The sequence below is a fragment of the Somniosus microcephalus genome, chromosome 1 (genome assembly GCF_052327205.1).
Source record: "Somniosus microcephalus isolate GS21.2 chromosome 1, FLI_Smic_1.0, whole genome shotgun sequence".
Lineage (NCBI taxonomy): Eukaryota > Metazoa > Chordata > Chondrichthyes > Squaliformes > Somniosidae > Somniosus > Somniosus microcephalus.
In genome coordinates this window covers 381,639,264-381,655,796 of record NC_140987.1, presented here as the reverse complement: position 1 = coordinate 381,655,796, position 16,533 = coordinate 381,639,264, and the positions used below count along the sequence as shown (strand labels likewise).

The 16,533-nt window shown below is 45.3% G+C and overlaps 1 protein-coding gene across 6 annotated transcripts in view; it reads left to right on the top strand.

Moving 5' to 3' along the window:
* Window positions 1-16,533, top strand: part of phka1a (phosphorylase kinase, alpha 1a (muscle)) — a 199,625-nt gene that overhangs the window by 70,173 nt on the left and 112,919 nt on the right. For all 6 annotated transcript variants that reach the window (XM_085996211.1, XM_085996205.1, XM_085996221.1 and 3 more), the window contains one exon: window positions 14,454-14,532. In XM_085996211.1, coding sequence (XP_085852337.1) covers window positions 14,454-14,532 — 79 coding nt within the window. The remainder of the gene's footprint in view (window positions 1-14,453; window positions 14,533-16,533) is intronic.

Below are 16,533 nucleotides of genomic sequence, written 5' to 3'. Positions count from 1 at the left end.
TGCAAATTTTTTTCCTTCAGGTACTTCTCCAATTCCCTTTTGAAAGCCGTGATTGAGTCTGCCTCCACCACCCTTTCAGACAGTGTATTCGAGACCCAACCACTCGCTGCATAAAAATGTTTTTCCTCATGTCACCTTTGGGTCTTTTGCCAATCACCTTAAATCTGTGTCCTCTGGTTCTCGACCCTTCTGCCAATGGGAACAGTTTCTCTCTATCTGATTTGTCCAGACCCCTCATGGTTTTGAACACTTCTATCAAATCTCCTCTCACTCTTCTCTGCTCTAAGGAGAACAACCCTAGCTTCTCCAGTCTATCCACGTAACTGAAATCTCTCATTCCTGGAATCATTCTTGTAAATCTTTTCTGCACCCTCTCTAAGGCCTTCACATCCTTCCTAAGGTGCGGTGCCCAGAATTGGACACAATACTCCAGTTGATGCCGAACCAGTGTTTTATACAGGTTCATCATAATTTCCACACTTTTGTACTCTATACCTCTATTCATAAAACCCAGGATCTCGTAATTTTTTTTTTTTTTTTTTTACTGTTTTCGCAACCTGCCCTGCCCCCTTCAATGATTTGTGCACATATACTCCTAGGTTTCTCTGGTCATGCACCCCCTTTAAGATTGTACCCTTTAGTTTATATTTCCTCTTCTCCTCCATTCTTTCTACCAAAATGTATTACTTTGCACTTTTCTGCGTTAAATTTCATCTGTCACATGTCCGCCCATTCCACCAGCCTGTCTATGTCCTCTTGAAGTCTATCACTATCCTCCTCACTGTTCACTATACCTCCAAGTTTAAGTCATTAATATATATCAAGAAGAGCAGTGGTCCTAGTACTGACCCCCTCGGGAACACCACTGTATACCTTCCTCCAGTCCGAAAAACAACTGTGCACCATTACTCTCTGTTTCCTGTCACTTAGCCAATTTCGTATCCACGCTGCCACTGTCTATTTTATTCCATGGGCTTCAACTTTGCTGGCAAGTCCATGTATGCCACGTCAACCGCATTACCCTCACCAACCCTCTCTGTTACCTCATCAAAAAACTCGATCAAGTTGGTTAAACACGATTTGCCTTTAACAAATCCGTGCTGGCTTTCCTTAATTATTCCACACTTGTCCAAGTGACCTGTTAATTTTGTCCCTGATTATTGTTTCTAAAAGCTTCCCCACTACTGACGTTAAACTGACTGGCCTGTAGTTTTTGGTTTATCTTTGCACGCTTTTTTGAACAAGGGTGTAACATTTGCAATTCTCCAGTCCTCTGGCACCACCCCCGTTTCTAAGGAGGATTGGAAGATTATGGCCAGTACCTCCACGATTTCTTCAATTCCTTCAGTGCCCTAGGATGCATCCCATCTGGTCCTGGTGACTTATCTACTTTAAGTACAGCTAGTCTTTCTAGTACCTCCTCTTTATCAATTTTTATCCCATCCAGTCTGTCCTCTACCACCTCCTTCACTATGTCTATGGCAGCATCTTCCTTGGAGAAGACAGATGCAGAATACTCATTTAGTACCTCTGCCTCCATGCGAAGGTCTCCTTTTTGGTTCTTAATTGGCCCCATCCCTCCTTACTACCCATTTACTATTTACAGGAAACACTTTTTTTTCTGGCACGGGTGGGACCGATGTGCCGGTTCATAAAAAATTCCGGATAACCGAAAGCTATAGTAAAAGATAGAGCTGAGAGCTCTGTATAAAGCAACAACCCTGTTGCTTAGCAACAGGTTCAAAACAATGGCCACAAGTTGCAAGTGTCTCTGTAGCTTAGCTGCAGCCACACCCTTGCACAGCAACACATGGAGGAAGGCAAGTAATAAAAGTTACCTGAACCTACTCCTGAATTTTGCCGGTAAACTGAGATTTCCGGTTATTTAGGTGCCGGTAAATCGAAAGTTTCCTGTATATGCCCATAGAACACTTTTGGATTACCTTTTACGTTAGCTGCCATTCTACTCTCGTACCCTCTCTTTGCCCCTCTTATTTTCTTTTTCACTTCTCCTCTGAACTTTCTATATTTAGCTTGATTCTCAGAACTGGTTGGCAGACAGGAAGCAAAGAGTTGGAATAAACGGGTCTTTTTCCGAGTGGCAGGCAGTGACTAGTGGGGTACCACAGGGATCAGTCCTAGGACCCCAGCTATTCACAATATATATAAATGATCTAGATGAGGGAACTAGAGGTAATATCTCCAGGTTTGCAGACGACACAAAGCTGGGTGGGCATGTGTGCTGTGTGGAGGATGCCGAGAAACTCCAGTATGATTTGGACAGGTTGGGTGATTGGGCAGAAGCATGGCAGATGCAGTATAATGTGGATAAATGCGAAGTTTTCCACTTTGGTGGCAAAAACAGGAAGGCTGATTATTATCTGAATGGCAATAGATTGTGAGAAGGGGAAGTGCAACGAGACCTGGGTGTCCTTGTGCACCAGTCGCTGAAGGTAAGCATGCAGGTGCAGCAGGCGGTTAAGGCGGCAAATGGTATGTTGGCCTTCGTCGCGAGAGGGTTCGAGTACAGGAACAAGGATGTCTTGCTGCAGTTGTACAGGGCCTTGGTGAGACCACACCTTGAGTATTGTGTGCAGTTTTGGTCGCCTTATCTGAGGAAGGATGTTCTTGCCATGGAGGGAGTGCAGCGAAGATTCACCAGACTGATACCTGGGATGGCAGGAATGACGTATGAGGAGAGACTGGGTCGATTGGGCTTATACTCGCTGGAGTTTAGAAGAATGAGAGGGGATCTCATTGAAACTTATAAAATTCTAACAGGACTAGACAGACTAGATGCAGGAAGGATGTTCCCGATGGCCGGGGAGCCCAGAACCTGGGGTCACAGTCTAAAGATAAGGGGTAAGCCATTTAGGACAGATGAGGAGGAATTTCTTCACCCAGAGAGTGGTGAACCTGTGGAATTCTCTACCACAGAAGGCAGTGGAGGCCAGTTCATTAAATATATTCAAGAAAGAGTTGGATATATTTCTTGAGGCTAAAGGGATCAAGGGATATGGGGAGAAGGCAGGAACAGGGTACTGAATTTGGATGATAAGCCATGATCTCATTGAATGGCGGAGCAGGCTCGAGGGGCCGAATGGCCTACTCCTATCTTCTATGTTTCTATGTATTCTCGACCTGACATCTGTGCTCTTTTTCTGCTTCATCTTACTCTCTATCTCTTTCGTCATCTAGGGAGCTCTGACTTTAGTTGCCCTACCTTTCCCCCTAGTGGGAATGTACCTTGACTGTATTCGAACTATTTCATCTCAAGGCAGCCCATTGTTCCATTACGGTTTTGCCTGCCAATCTTTGATTCCAATTTACCCGGGCCAGATCCGTTCTCATCCCACTGAAATTGGCTTTTCCCCAGTTAAACATTTTTATTCTAGATTGCTCCCTGTCCTTTTCCATAGCGAATCTAAACCGTCTGATACTATGATCACTGTTCCCTAAATGTTCACCTACTGACACTTGCTCCACTTGACCCACCTCATTCCCCAGAACCAGATCCAGCAATGCCTCCTTCCTCGTTGGGCCAGAAACATACTAATCCAGAAAGTTCAACTGAACACACTTCAGAAATTTTTCCCCTTCTCTGCACTTTACACTTACTATCCCAGTCACTCCTCCATATTTTTCCCACTGGTTGGTGGCCTGTAGAATACACTTAGTAGTGTAATGGCACCTCTATTATTTCTTAACTCTAGCCAAATAGATTCTGTCCTTGACCCCTCCAGGACACCCTCTCTCTCTCCAGCACTGTAACATTCTCCTTAACCAATACTGCACACCACTTCCTATTTTTCCTTCTCTCTTTTTTTAACACCTTATATCCAGGAATATTTAATACCCAATCCTGCCCTTTTTTGAGCCAGGTCTCCGTTATTACCATGACATCATATTCTCATGTTACTATTTGCACCTGCAGCTCACCAACCTTGTTTACTATGCTTCGTGCGTTCACATACATACACTGTAAACCTATCTTAGACCATCGTGTATTCGCTCTTAGTCTGACCCCACCTAATACCTTACTATTTCTTAGTTTAGTGCTATCCATCTCTCCCAATCCTTTGTGTCCTTTGTTTCTCCTTTCTAATGCTACATCCTGGTGCCCATCCCCCTGCCAACTTAGTTTAAACACTCCCCAACATTTTATTATTAAAAAAAAAAAAAAAAATGTTCCTGTGCACAGGGTTCCTCTGTGGAGCCCACTATAGAGCCATTTGCTGACTGTATAAATGGTATTCCTAATACTTTTAATCAGATATACTGTGAGGAGAGAACCTTTCTCTAAGAATTAGGACCAGGAGCAGGAGTATGCCATACGACCCCTTGATCCTACTCTGTCATTCAATAACATCATGGCTGATCTTTGACCTCCACTCCACTTTCCCGCCTGATCTCCATATCCCTTGATTTCCCCTAGAGTCTAAAAATCTATCTATCTCAGCCTTGAATATACTCAATGATTCAGCATTCACAGTCCTCTGGGGCAGAGAATTCCAAATATTCACAACCATCTGAGTGAAGAAATTCCTCCTCATCGCAGTCTTAAATGGCCGACCCCTTATCCTGAGACTATGCCCCCTAGTTCTAGACTCTCCAGCCAGGGGAAACAAATTCTCAGCATCTACCCTGTCAATCCTCATCAGAATCTTAATGTTTCAATTTATTCTTCTAAACTCCGGAGCGCATACGCCCAATCTGCTCAATCTCTTCTCATAGGGCAACCCTCTCATCCCAGCATCAATCTAGTGAACCTTCCCCTAAGGCAAGTATATCCTTCCTCCGATAAGGAGACTAAAACTGTGCACAGTACTCCAGGTGTAGCCTCACCACAGCCCTGTACAACTGTAGCAAGATTTCCTTACTCTTGTACTCCAATCCTCTAGCAATAAAGGCCAATATACCATTTGCCTTCCTAATTGCTTGCTGTACCTGCATGCTAACTCTCTGTTTTCTGTACGGGGACACCTAAATCTCTCTGAATACCAACATTTAATAGTTTCTCACCATTTAAAAAAACAAAACAAAAAAGAACCTGCTTTTCTATTCCTCCCCAAAAACCTCATTTCCCCACATTATGCTCCATCTGCCACCTGATTGCCCACTCACTTAACTGTCTATATCCCTTTGTAGGCTCTTTGTGTCCTCCTCACAGCTTACTTTCTCACCTGACTTTGTATCATCATCAAACTTTTTAAAAATTCGTTTATGGGATGTGGGCATCGCTGGCAAGGCCTGCATTTACTGCCCATCCCTAATTGCCCTTGAGAAGGTGGTGATGAGCCGCCTTCTTGAACCGCTGCAGTCCGTGTGGTGAAGGCACTCCCACACTGCTGTTAGGGAGGGAGTTTCAGGATTTTGACCCAGTGACGATGAAGGATTGGCGGTATACTTCTAAGTCAGGATGGTGTGTGACTTGGAGGGGAAGGTGTTCCCATGCGCCTGCTGCCCTTGTCCTTCTAGGTGGAAGAGGTTGCTTGTTTGGGAGGTGCTGCCGAAGAAGCCTTGGTGAGTTGCTGCAGTGCATCTTATAGATGGTACACACTGCAGCCACGGTATGCCGGTGGTGGAGGGAGTGAATGTTTAAGGTGGTGGATGGGGTGCCAATCAAGCGGGCTTCTTTGTCCTGGATGGTGTTGAGCTTCTTGAGTGTTGTTGGAGCTGCACTCACCAAGCAAGTGGAGAGTATTCCATCACACTCCTTACTTGTGCCTTGTAGATGGTGGAAAGGCTTTGGGGATCGTGGAAGTGAGACACTCACCGCAGAATACCGAGCCTCTGACCTGCTCTTGTTGCCACAGTAGTCATGTGGCTGATCCAGTTAAGTTTCTGGTCAATGGTGACCTCCCAGGATATTGATGGTGGGGGATTCGGCGATGGTAATGCCGTTGAATGTGAAGGGGCGGTGGTTTTACTCTCGCTTGTTGGAGATAGTCATTGCCTGGCACTTCTGTGGTGCGTATATTACCTGCCACTTATCAGCCCAAGATTGAATGTCGTCCAGGTCTTGCTGCATGTGGGCATGGACTGCTTCATTACCTGAGGAGTTGTGAATGGCACTGAACACTGCAGTCATCAGCGAACATCCCCATTTCTGACCTTATGTTGGAGGGAAGGTTGTTGATGAAGTGGCTGAAGATGATTGGGCCTAGGACACTGCCCTGAGGAACACCTGCAGCGTTGTCCTGGGGCTGTGGTGATTGACCTTCAATCTCCACAACCATCTTCCTTTGTGCTAGGCATGACTCCAGCGAGTGGAGAGTTTCCCCCTGATTCCCATTGACTTCAGTTTTACTAGGGCTCCTTGATGCCACACTTGGTCAAATGCTGCCTTGATGTCAAGGGCAGTCACTCTCACCGCACCTCTGGAATTCAGCTCCTTTGTCCATGTTTGGTCCAAGGCTGTAATGAGGTCTGGAGCCGAGTGGTCTTGGCGGAACCCAATCTGGGCATCAGTGAGCAGGTTATTGGTGAGTAAGTGCCTCTTGATTGCACTGTCGATGACACCTTCCATCACTTTGCTGATGATTGAGAGTAGACTGATGGGGCAGTAATTGGCTGGATTGGATTTTCCCTGCTTTTTGTGGACAGGACATACCTGGGCAGATTTCCACATTGTCGGATAGATGCCGGTGTTGTAGCTGTACTGGAACAGCTTGGCTATAGGCGCGGCTAGTTCTGGAGCACAAGTCTTCACGATAGCCGGGATGTTATCTGGGCCCATAGCCATTGCTGTATCCAGTGCACTCAGCCGTTTCTTGATATCATGTGGAGTGAATCGAATTGGCTGAAGACTGGCTTCTATGATGGTTGGGACCTCAGGAGTAGGCTGATATGGATCATCTACTCGGCACTTCTGGCTGAAGATGGTTGCAAACGCTTCAGCCTTGTCTTTTGCAGTCTTGCTGGGCTCCACCATCATTGAGGATGGGGATATTCATGGAGCATCCTCCCGTTAGTTGTTTAATCGTCCACCACCATTCACGACTGGATGTGGCAGGACTGCAGAGCTTTGATCTGATCTGTTGATTGTGGGATCGTTTAGCCCTGTCTATAGCATGCTGCTTCCGCTTTTTAACATGCATGTAGTCCTGTGTTGCATCTTCCCCAGGTTGGCATCTCATTTTAGGTACGCCTGGTGCTGCTTCTGACATGCTCTTCTACACTCCTCATTGAATGAGGTTTGGTCCCCTGGCTTGATTGTAATGGTAGTGTGAGGGATATGTCGGGCCATGAGGTTACAGATTGTGGTGGAATACAATTCTGCTGCTGCTGATGGCCCACAGCTCCTTCTGGATGCCCAGTTTTGAGCTGCTAGATCTATTAATCTAACCCATTTAGCATGGTGGTAATGTCACAACACGGTGGAGGGTGACCTCAGTGTGAAGATGGGACTTCGTCTCCACACTGACTGTGAGGTGGTCACTGCTACCAATACTGTCATGGACAGATGCATCTGCGACAGGTAGATTGGTGAAGACGAGGTCAATTGAATGAGGGTTGGTCCCTTGGCTTGATGGTAATGGTAGAGTGAGGGATATGTCGGGCTATGAGGTTACAGATTGTGGTGGAATACAATTCTGCTGCTGCTGTTGATGGCCCACATGGTGCCCAGTTTTGAGCTGCTAGATCTGTTCTTAATCTATCCCATTTAACACGATGGAGGGTGTCCTTAGTGTGAAGACGGGACTTCATCTCCACACTGACTAAGGTGGTCACTGCTACCAATACTGACATGGACAGATGCATCTGCGACAGGTCGATTGGTGGGGACGAGGTCAAGTAGGTTTTTCCCCTTGTGTTGGTTCTCTCGCCACATGTCACAGACCCAGACTGGCAGCAATGTCCTTCAGGACTTGGCCAGACCACTCTTGGTGATGGACATTGAAGTCCCCCACCCAGAGTACATTCTGTGCCCTTGCTACTCTCAGTGCTTCTTCCAAGTGGCGTTCAACATGGAACTCATTCATCAGCTGAGGGAGGGCAGTAGGTGGTAATCAGCAGGATTCCTTGCCCATGGTTGCCTGAAGCCATGATTTGGTGAGTATGACTGTCAGGCTGTTGCATGACTAGTCTGTGGGACAGCTCTCCCAATTTAGGCAGAAGACCCCAGTTGTTGGTGAGGAGGACTTTGCAGGGTCGACTGGGTTGGGTGTGCCATTGCCGTTGCCAAGGTCGATGCCGGTTGGTCTGTCCGGTTTCATTATTCTTGTTTTTCGTAGTGGTTTGTTACAACAGAGTGGCCAGTTAAGAGTCAACCACATTGCTGTGGGTTTGGAGTCACATATAGGCCAGACCGGGTAAGGACAGCAGATTTCCTTCCCTAAAGGACATTAGTGAACCAGATGGGTTTTTACGACAATCCGATAGTTTCATGGTTACCATCACTGATACTAGCTTTTTATTCCAGATTTATTTAATTAACTGATTTTAAGTTCCCCAGCTGCCATGGTGGGATTTGAACTCACATCTGTGGATCATTAGTCCAGGCCTCTGGATTGCTAGTTTAGCGAAATTACCACTATGCTACCGTTCCTTGAATACATTGCACTTGGTCCCTTCATCTAAGTCATTAATAGAAATTGTAAATAGCTGAGGGCCAAGCACCGATCCTTGCGGCACTCCACTAGTTACAGCCTACCAACCTGAAAATGACCCATTTATCCCTAATCTCTGTTTTCTGTCCGTTAACCAATCCTCTATCCATGCTAATATATTACCCCAACCCCATGAGCCCTTATCTTGCATAACAACCTTTTATGTGATATCTTATCGAATGCCTTTTGGAAATCCAAATATACTACATCCACTGGCTCCCTTTTATCTACCCTGCTAGTTATATAGAAACATAGAAGATAGGAGCAGGAGTAGGCCATTCGGCCCCTCGAGCCTGCTCCGCCATTCAATGAGATCATGGCTGATCATCCAACTTCAGTACCCTGTCCCTGCTTTCTCTCCATATCCCTTGATCCCTTTAGTCTTAAGAAATATATCTAACTCCTTGAATATGTTTAATGAATTGGCCTCTACTGCCTTCTTTGGTAGAGAATTCCACAGGTTCATCACTCTCTGGGTGAAGAAATTCCTCCTCATCTCTGTCCTAAATGGCTTACCCCTTATCCTTAGACTGTGACCCCTGGTTCTGGACTCCGCGACCATCGGGAACATCCTTCCTGCATCTAGTCTGTCTAGTCCTGTTAGAATTTTATAAGTTTCAATGAGATCCCCTCTCATTCTTCTAAACTCCAGCGAGTACAAGCCCAATCTCTCCTCAGACGTCATTCCTGCCATCCCAGGTATCAGCCTGGTGAATCTTCACTGCACTCCTTCCATGGCAAGAACATCCTTCCTCAGATAAGGCGACCAAAACTGCACACAATACTCAAGGTGTGGTCTCACCAAGGCCCTGTACAACTGCAGCAAGACATCCTTGTTCCTGTACTCCAACCCTTTCGCTATGAAGGCCAACATACCATTTGCCTTCTTAACCGCCTGCTGCACCGCATGCTTACCTTCCGCGACTGGTGCACAAGGACACCCAGGTCTCGTTGCACTTCCCCTTCTCCCAATCTATTGCCATTCAGATAATCTGCCTTCCTGTTTTTGATACCAAAGTGGATAACCTCGCATTTATCCACATTATATTGCATCTGCCATGCTTCTGCCCAATCACCCAACCTGTCCAAATCATCCTGGAGTTTCTCTGCATCCTCCTCACAGCACACACGCCCACCCAGCTTTGTGTCATCTGCAAACTTGGAGATATTATATCTAGTTCCCTCATCCAGATCATTAATATATATTGTGAATAACTGGGGTCCAAGTACCGATCCCTGCGGTACCCCACTAGTCACTGCCTACCACTCGGAAAAAGACCCGTTTATTCCAACGCTTTGCTTTCTGTCTGCCAACCAGTTCTCTATCCAAGTCAATACCTTGCCCCCAATCCCATGTGCTTTAACTTTGCACGCTAATCTCTTATGCAGGACCTTATCGAAAGCCTTTTGAAAGTCCAAATACACCACATCCACTGGTTCTCCCTTATCTATTTTACCAGTTACATCCTCAAAAAATTCCAGTAGATTAGTCAAGCACGATTTACCTGTTGTAAATCCATGTTGACTTTGTCCGATCCTGTCACTGTTTTCCAAGTGCTCTGCGATTACATCTTTTATAATGGACTCTAGCATTTTGCCCACTACCGATGTCGGGCTTACCGGTCTATAATTCCCCGTTTTCTCTCTACCACCTTTTATGAATAGTGGGGTAACATCAGCTACCTGCCAATCCATGGGTACTGTTCGAGTCTATTGAATTTTGGAAGATGACCAGCAATGCATCAACTATTTCTAGGGCCACTTCCTCAAGTACCCTAGGATGTAGATTATCAGGCCCTAGGGATTTATTGGCCTTCAATCCCGTCAATTTCCCTAACACCATTTCCCTAAAAATACTGATTTCTATCAGTTCCTCCCTTTCATTAAACGCTATGTTCCGCGACATCTCTGGGAGGTTATTTGTGTCCTCCTTTGTGAAGACAGAACCAAAGTATGTATTTAATTGGTCTGCCATTTCTTTGTTCCCCATTATAAATTCCCCTGATTCTGACTGCAAGGGACCTACGCTTGACTTTACCAATCTTTTTCTCTTCACATATCTATAAAAGCTTTCACAGTCAGTTTTTATGTTACCTGCAAGCTTACTCTCATACTCTATTTCCCCCCTCTTAATTAATCCCTTTGTCTTCCTTTGTTGAATCCTAAACTGCTCCCAATCCTCAAGTTTACTGCTTTTTCTGGCCAATTTATATGTCCTCTCCTTGGATCTTATGCTATCCCTAATTTCCCTTGTTAGCCACGGTTGAGTCACCTTTTTTGTTTTATTTTTATGCCAAACTGGGATGAACAAATTCTGTAGTTCATCATGCGATCTTTGAATGTTTGCCATTGCCTATCCACCATCAACCCTCTGAGTGACATTCCCCAATCAATCCTACCCAACTTGCGCCTCAGACCATTGTAGTTCCCTTTATTTAAATTCAGGACCCTAGTCTCTGAGTCAACTACTTCACTCTCCATCCTAATGAAGATTTCTATCATATTATGATCGCTCCGGCCCAAGGGGCCTCGCACAACAAGATTGCTAATTAATCCTTTCTCATTACAAAATACCCAGTCTAAGATGGCCTGATCTCTGGTTGCTTCCTCGACATATTGGTCCAGGAAACCATCCCGTATACACTCCAGGAATTCCTCCTCCACAGTATTGTTACCAATTTGGTTAGCCCAATCTATATGTAGATTAAAGTCACCCATGATAACTGCTGTGCCCTTATTGCACGCTTCTCTAATTTCCCTTTTAATGCCATCCCCGACCTCCGCATTACTATTTGGAGGTCTATATACCACTCCCACCAATGTTTTCTGCCCCTTGGTATTTCTCTGCTCTACCCATACAGATTCCACATCATCAGAGCTAATATCCTTCCTTACAATTGTGTTAATCCCCTCTTTAACCAGCAATGCTACCCCGCCTCCTTTTCCTTTTGCCTATCTTTCCTGAATATTGAATACCCCTGGATGTTGAGTTCCCAGCCTTGGCCACCCTGGAGCCATGTTTCCGTAATCCCAATCATATCATATTCGTTTACCTCTATTTGCGCAGCTAATTCATCCACCTTATTATGAATGCTCCTCGCATTAAGACACAAAGCCTTCAGGCTTGTTTTTTTAACGCTCTTAGATCTTTCAATGATTATTTAATGTGGCGATGTTTGATTTAAACCCTTGATTTCTCTGTCTGCCACTTTTGTTTTTCTCCTTCCTGTCTTTTGCTTTTATCCTTGTTTCCCTTTCCTCTGTTTCCCCGCTCAGGTTCCCAACCCCCTGCCATTTTAGTTTAAACCCTCCCCCAGAGCACTAGCAAACACTCCTCCTAGGACACCGGTCCCAGCCTTGCCCAAGTGCAAACTGTCCTTTTTGTACTGTTCCCACCTCCCCCAGAACCGGTTCCAATGTCCCAGGAATTTGAATCCCTCCCCCTTGCACCATTCCTCTAGCCACATATTCACCTGAAATATCCTTCTATTTCTACTCTGACTAGCACGTGGCACTGGTAGCAATCCTGAGATTACTACCTTTGAGGTCCTATTTTTTAATTTACCTCCTAACTCCCTATATTCAGCTTTTAGGACCTCATCCCGGTTTTTAGCTATATCGTTGGTACCTATATGCACCACGACAATTGGCTGTTCACCCTCCCCTTCCAAAATGTTCTGCAGCCGCTCTGAGATATCCTTTACCCTTGCACCAGGGAGGCAACACACCATCCCCTTACAATAGAATCCCCTATTACTATAGCTCTATCCCTCTTTTTCCTCCCGTCCTGTGCAGCAGAACCCTGGTGCCAGGATGTTGGCTGCTGCTGCCTTCTCCCTCAACAGTATCCAAAGTGGTATATCTGTTTGAGAGGGGGATAGCCACAGGGGACCCCTGCAGTACCTGCCTGCACCTATTACTCTGCCTGGTGGTCACCCATTCCCTTTCTGCCTGTGCAACCTTTACCTGCGGTGTGACCAACTGTTTAAACATGATATCCACGACATCCTCAGCCTCGCGAATGCTCCAGTATGTATCCATTCGCAGCTCCAGCGTCGCAATGCAGTCTGCCAGTAGCTGCAGCTGGATACACTTCCCGCACACATGGTCTTCAGGGACACAGGAAGTGTCCCTGATTTCCCACATAGCGCAGGAAGAGCATACCACGGGGCTGTGCTCTCCTGCCATGACTTACCATTAAATTAATTCAATTTAAATTAATCCAAATCAATACCACCAATTACACAATACTTAAATGATCTATTCAAGAGCCCTTATTTTTAACCAACAGTCCCCGCTACACCACAGAGAGCTTAGAAACTATAAACCACAGAGTTTAAGTTTGGAAAAAAGGAGAAAGAGAGAGATACTCACCAACCAATCACTTACCTGCTTTCTGGTGACATCACACTTCGATTACTTTTTACTTCTCTCTCTCCCGCTCTGAGATTGGTAAACCTACCTGGTCTGCTGCTGCCGCTTTTAAACTCACTCCTCTGCTGCCGCCGCCTCACCGAGGTCCGCCACCGCTGTGGGGCCTACCTGGTCTGCTGCTGCCGCTTTTAAACTCGCTCCTCTGCCGCTGCCGCCTCACCCAGGTCCGCCGCCGCTGTGGGGCCTACCTGGTCTGCTGCTGCCGCTTTTAAACTCGCTCCTCTGCCGCCGCTGCCTCACCGAGGTCCGCCGCCGCTGTGGGGCCTACCTAGTCTGCTGCTGCCGCTTTTAAACTCGCTCCTCTGCCGCCGCCGCCTCACCCAGGTCCGCCGCCGCTGTAGGGCCTACCTGGTCTGCTGCCGCTTTTAAACTCGCTCCTCTGCCGCCGCTGCCTCACCCAGGTCCGCCGCCGCTGTGGGGCCTACCTGGTCTGCTGCTGCCGCTTTTAAACTCGCTCCTCCGCCGCCGCCTCATCCAGGTCCGCCGCCGCTGTCCTCAAATAACTCTAATAAATTTGTTAAATACTATTTCCCTTTCATAAAACCATGTCTAATCATATTATAATTTTCTAAATGCCCCGTTACCACTTCCTTGATGATGGATTCCAGCATTTTCCGACAACTAATGTCAGGCTAACTGGCCTGTAGTTTCCTGTTTTCTCTCTCCCTCCTACCTTGAATAGCGGGGTTACATTTGCTACCTTCTTATCCACTGGGACCTTTCTAAAATCTAGGGAATTTTTGAAGATCAAAACCAATGCATCCACTATCTCTGCCGCCACCTCTTTTAGAACCCTAGGATGTAGGCCATCAGGTCCAGGGGATTTGTTGGCTTTTAGTCCCATTCGTTTCTCAAGTATTTTTTCTCTTCTGATTTTAATTACTTTACGTTCCTCACTCTCATTAGCCCCTTGGTTCCCCACTATTTTTGGTATTGTTACCCCAGTGTCTGTTGGAAAGTATCACTAGTCTCTTTTGAGACTAATTGTAGGCATTTTTTTCTATCTCTGCTGAGTCTCAGCAAGTATTTGCCAAAGACTGGAGAGCATAAAATGCGCAGCTCACAACTGGAGCTCACCCAAGTGACCATAGTTCTTATATGAGGCTAGACAGTGATGAGATATTCTGCTGCACATGGCACCATTGCTGTCATCTTGTACACTCCATCAGAACTGGAAAGTGGAGTGGTAATCCTGGTCAGTGTTTCCATTCCTAACCACTCAGCCAATTGTGAAATCCCTACTGCTGCCTCAGCTGAGATTAGCTACCTCAGCACAGACTGAAGGTCACAATTAGAACTTTTCAGGATGGTATGGCTTAGCTACACACTACCTTAACCAGAGGGGAAAAAATATTGCATTTGTCTGAAATCTGCAGCCTGTGTCTTACTACAATGTGTTGCTTCCAGGGATTTCTTGCTCCTGGTGAAATTGATGCATTGAACAGAAGGTTTGCGACTGTTACTAGACCAGATGTTGTCGTACAAGGTATGTTTTTGAATTCATTTCTACTTTAATCATAAGACAGTATTCTAATTTGGACTAAACTGTACAGGCTCTATTTCCAAAATTACCTACAAACCAAGTTAATGTGGTTAAATTATGCATCATTCAACACTAATGACCAAGAATTTGAATACAGGCCATGTTTTTACTTTAAATATACAAATGAGACATATAGACTAGTTATGTCTGAAGTTTACTTTACCACCCATATTCTGAGTAAGTTTGCCCATGTTCTATCCAAGGCTGATCTAGGAAGAGGTCTTTCTACAAGTGAAAGAATAATGAAAGTGTATTGTTTTTGACATTTGATATTTGCTAATACTTGATTACAATCCAAGTGTAACTGGTTTCGACTGAGCTATATCCCAAATAGATTTGGCCCATTTGTTTGTTTTTTTGAGACAGTTGGAGCCTCACTTTGGAATGAGGGAGGTGGAAACGAGAGAAGAAAATCTTATACAAATATAGCAACAACGACGTGTGCCATTAACAGAGGGGTGACCAAAAGTAGGAATTGTACAAGCCTGTTGTTTGCAGACAGTTTCCCGGTCTTGGTATTAATAGTCTCAAAAGGAAAACTCATGAGTCTATAATTCTGCTGGGTTTTTTTACTAGGACAGAGGTCCAAGTTGTAACTTGGATTGTGCAAATGTAAAAAAACGCCTATTGTTTTTTTACTTGCTTTCTTAAACAAACTATAAGGAGCAGGTGCAAATGTGCTAAACCTTTTAAGATAGTTTTGCTATTGGAGTGTCAAGTATGTAACTTGCCACTTCTTATCCTGGGCATTATCCATTTGTTCTTCTCCTTGATGCCAATTAATTGGCTCTGAAGTGCTGTGAGTTGTCGTGAGGATGTAAAACGCATTATATAAATGCAAGTTCTTTCATTTTTGTCTCTGGTCATAATGGCCCAGATTTTGCATTAATAATATCAGTCAGGCTGTCGGCACTCACCATTCTTGTAGAGTAAATTGGACAGCAACTTCCAGCATACGCACATGCGCAGTTGAACGCGGAAATCAGGAAGTTGCGGTCTGAATTACCCTGCTCCTCAACAGGCTGCGCCAACAGAACCTCGCCGATTCATTCGTCATTGAAATACATGCAACTGCGTGAAGTTGGGGTACTTGCCCACTAAACATGCCAGAATAAGTTCGGGCTGGTGCATTCAGGAATAAGTGAGTTTCTAATGGCGTGATCAGTGATAATTACTGCTAACCAACCTCTCTGGGCCTGGAGATTTAATTTTACAAATGTGGAGTCTCATTCCTTCAGAAGTTAATTAGTGTTGGAGATTTAAAAAAAAAATTAAAGTAAATATTTTTTTACTTATATTTTTTATCCACACCTTTGTTTTGGTTTCCCCCCCCCCCCCCCCCCCCCACCTTTACCTTTTTTGTTTCTCTCTCCCACATGGCAGCTGGCTCCCATTCTGCCAGCACATTTCACCCCTAATCTAGAGCTGTCTTTTGTCTCCACTAGTCCTATCACCATCTTGTCTCGTTTTGAATACCTCTTAATGTCTCTTCTCTTTTGTTCTCTCCCGCCCGGCCTCTTAATCTATTTCATTCCCTGTGCCTCTTTAGTCTTGATAAAGGGTTTTGACCTGAAACGTTGACTCTAATTTTTCTCCACGGATGTTGCCTGGCCTGCTGAGTTTTTCCAGCATTTTCTGTTATTTTGGATTTCCAGCATCTGCAGTATTTTGCTATCGTAAAGTTGTTCAAGAACTTTGGAGAGGAAAGGGAGGTTGGAGATGGGATGACAGTTTGCAAGGACAGAGGGGGTAAAGGTTTTTTTTTTTTGAGGAGCGGGCTCATGACGGCAGATTTGAAGAAAAGGGGGACAATACCTGCGGAGAGAGAACCGTTAACAATATCCGGTTTTGTGCTGTTGGTCAGTGCCCACGTGGAACTGGGTTGAGACGGCTGCAAATTTGCCAGTACAAGAAGACCAACATCTTGTATACTGTGGCTGATTC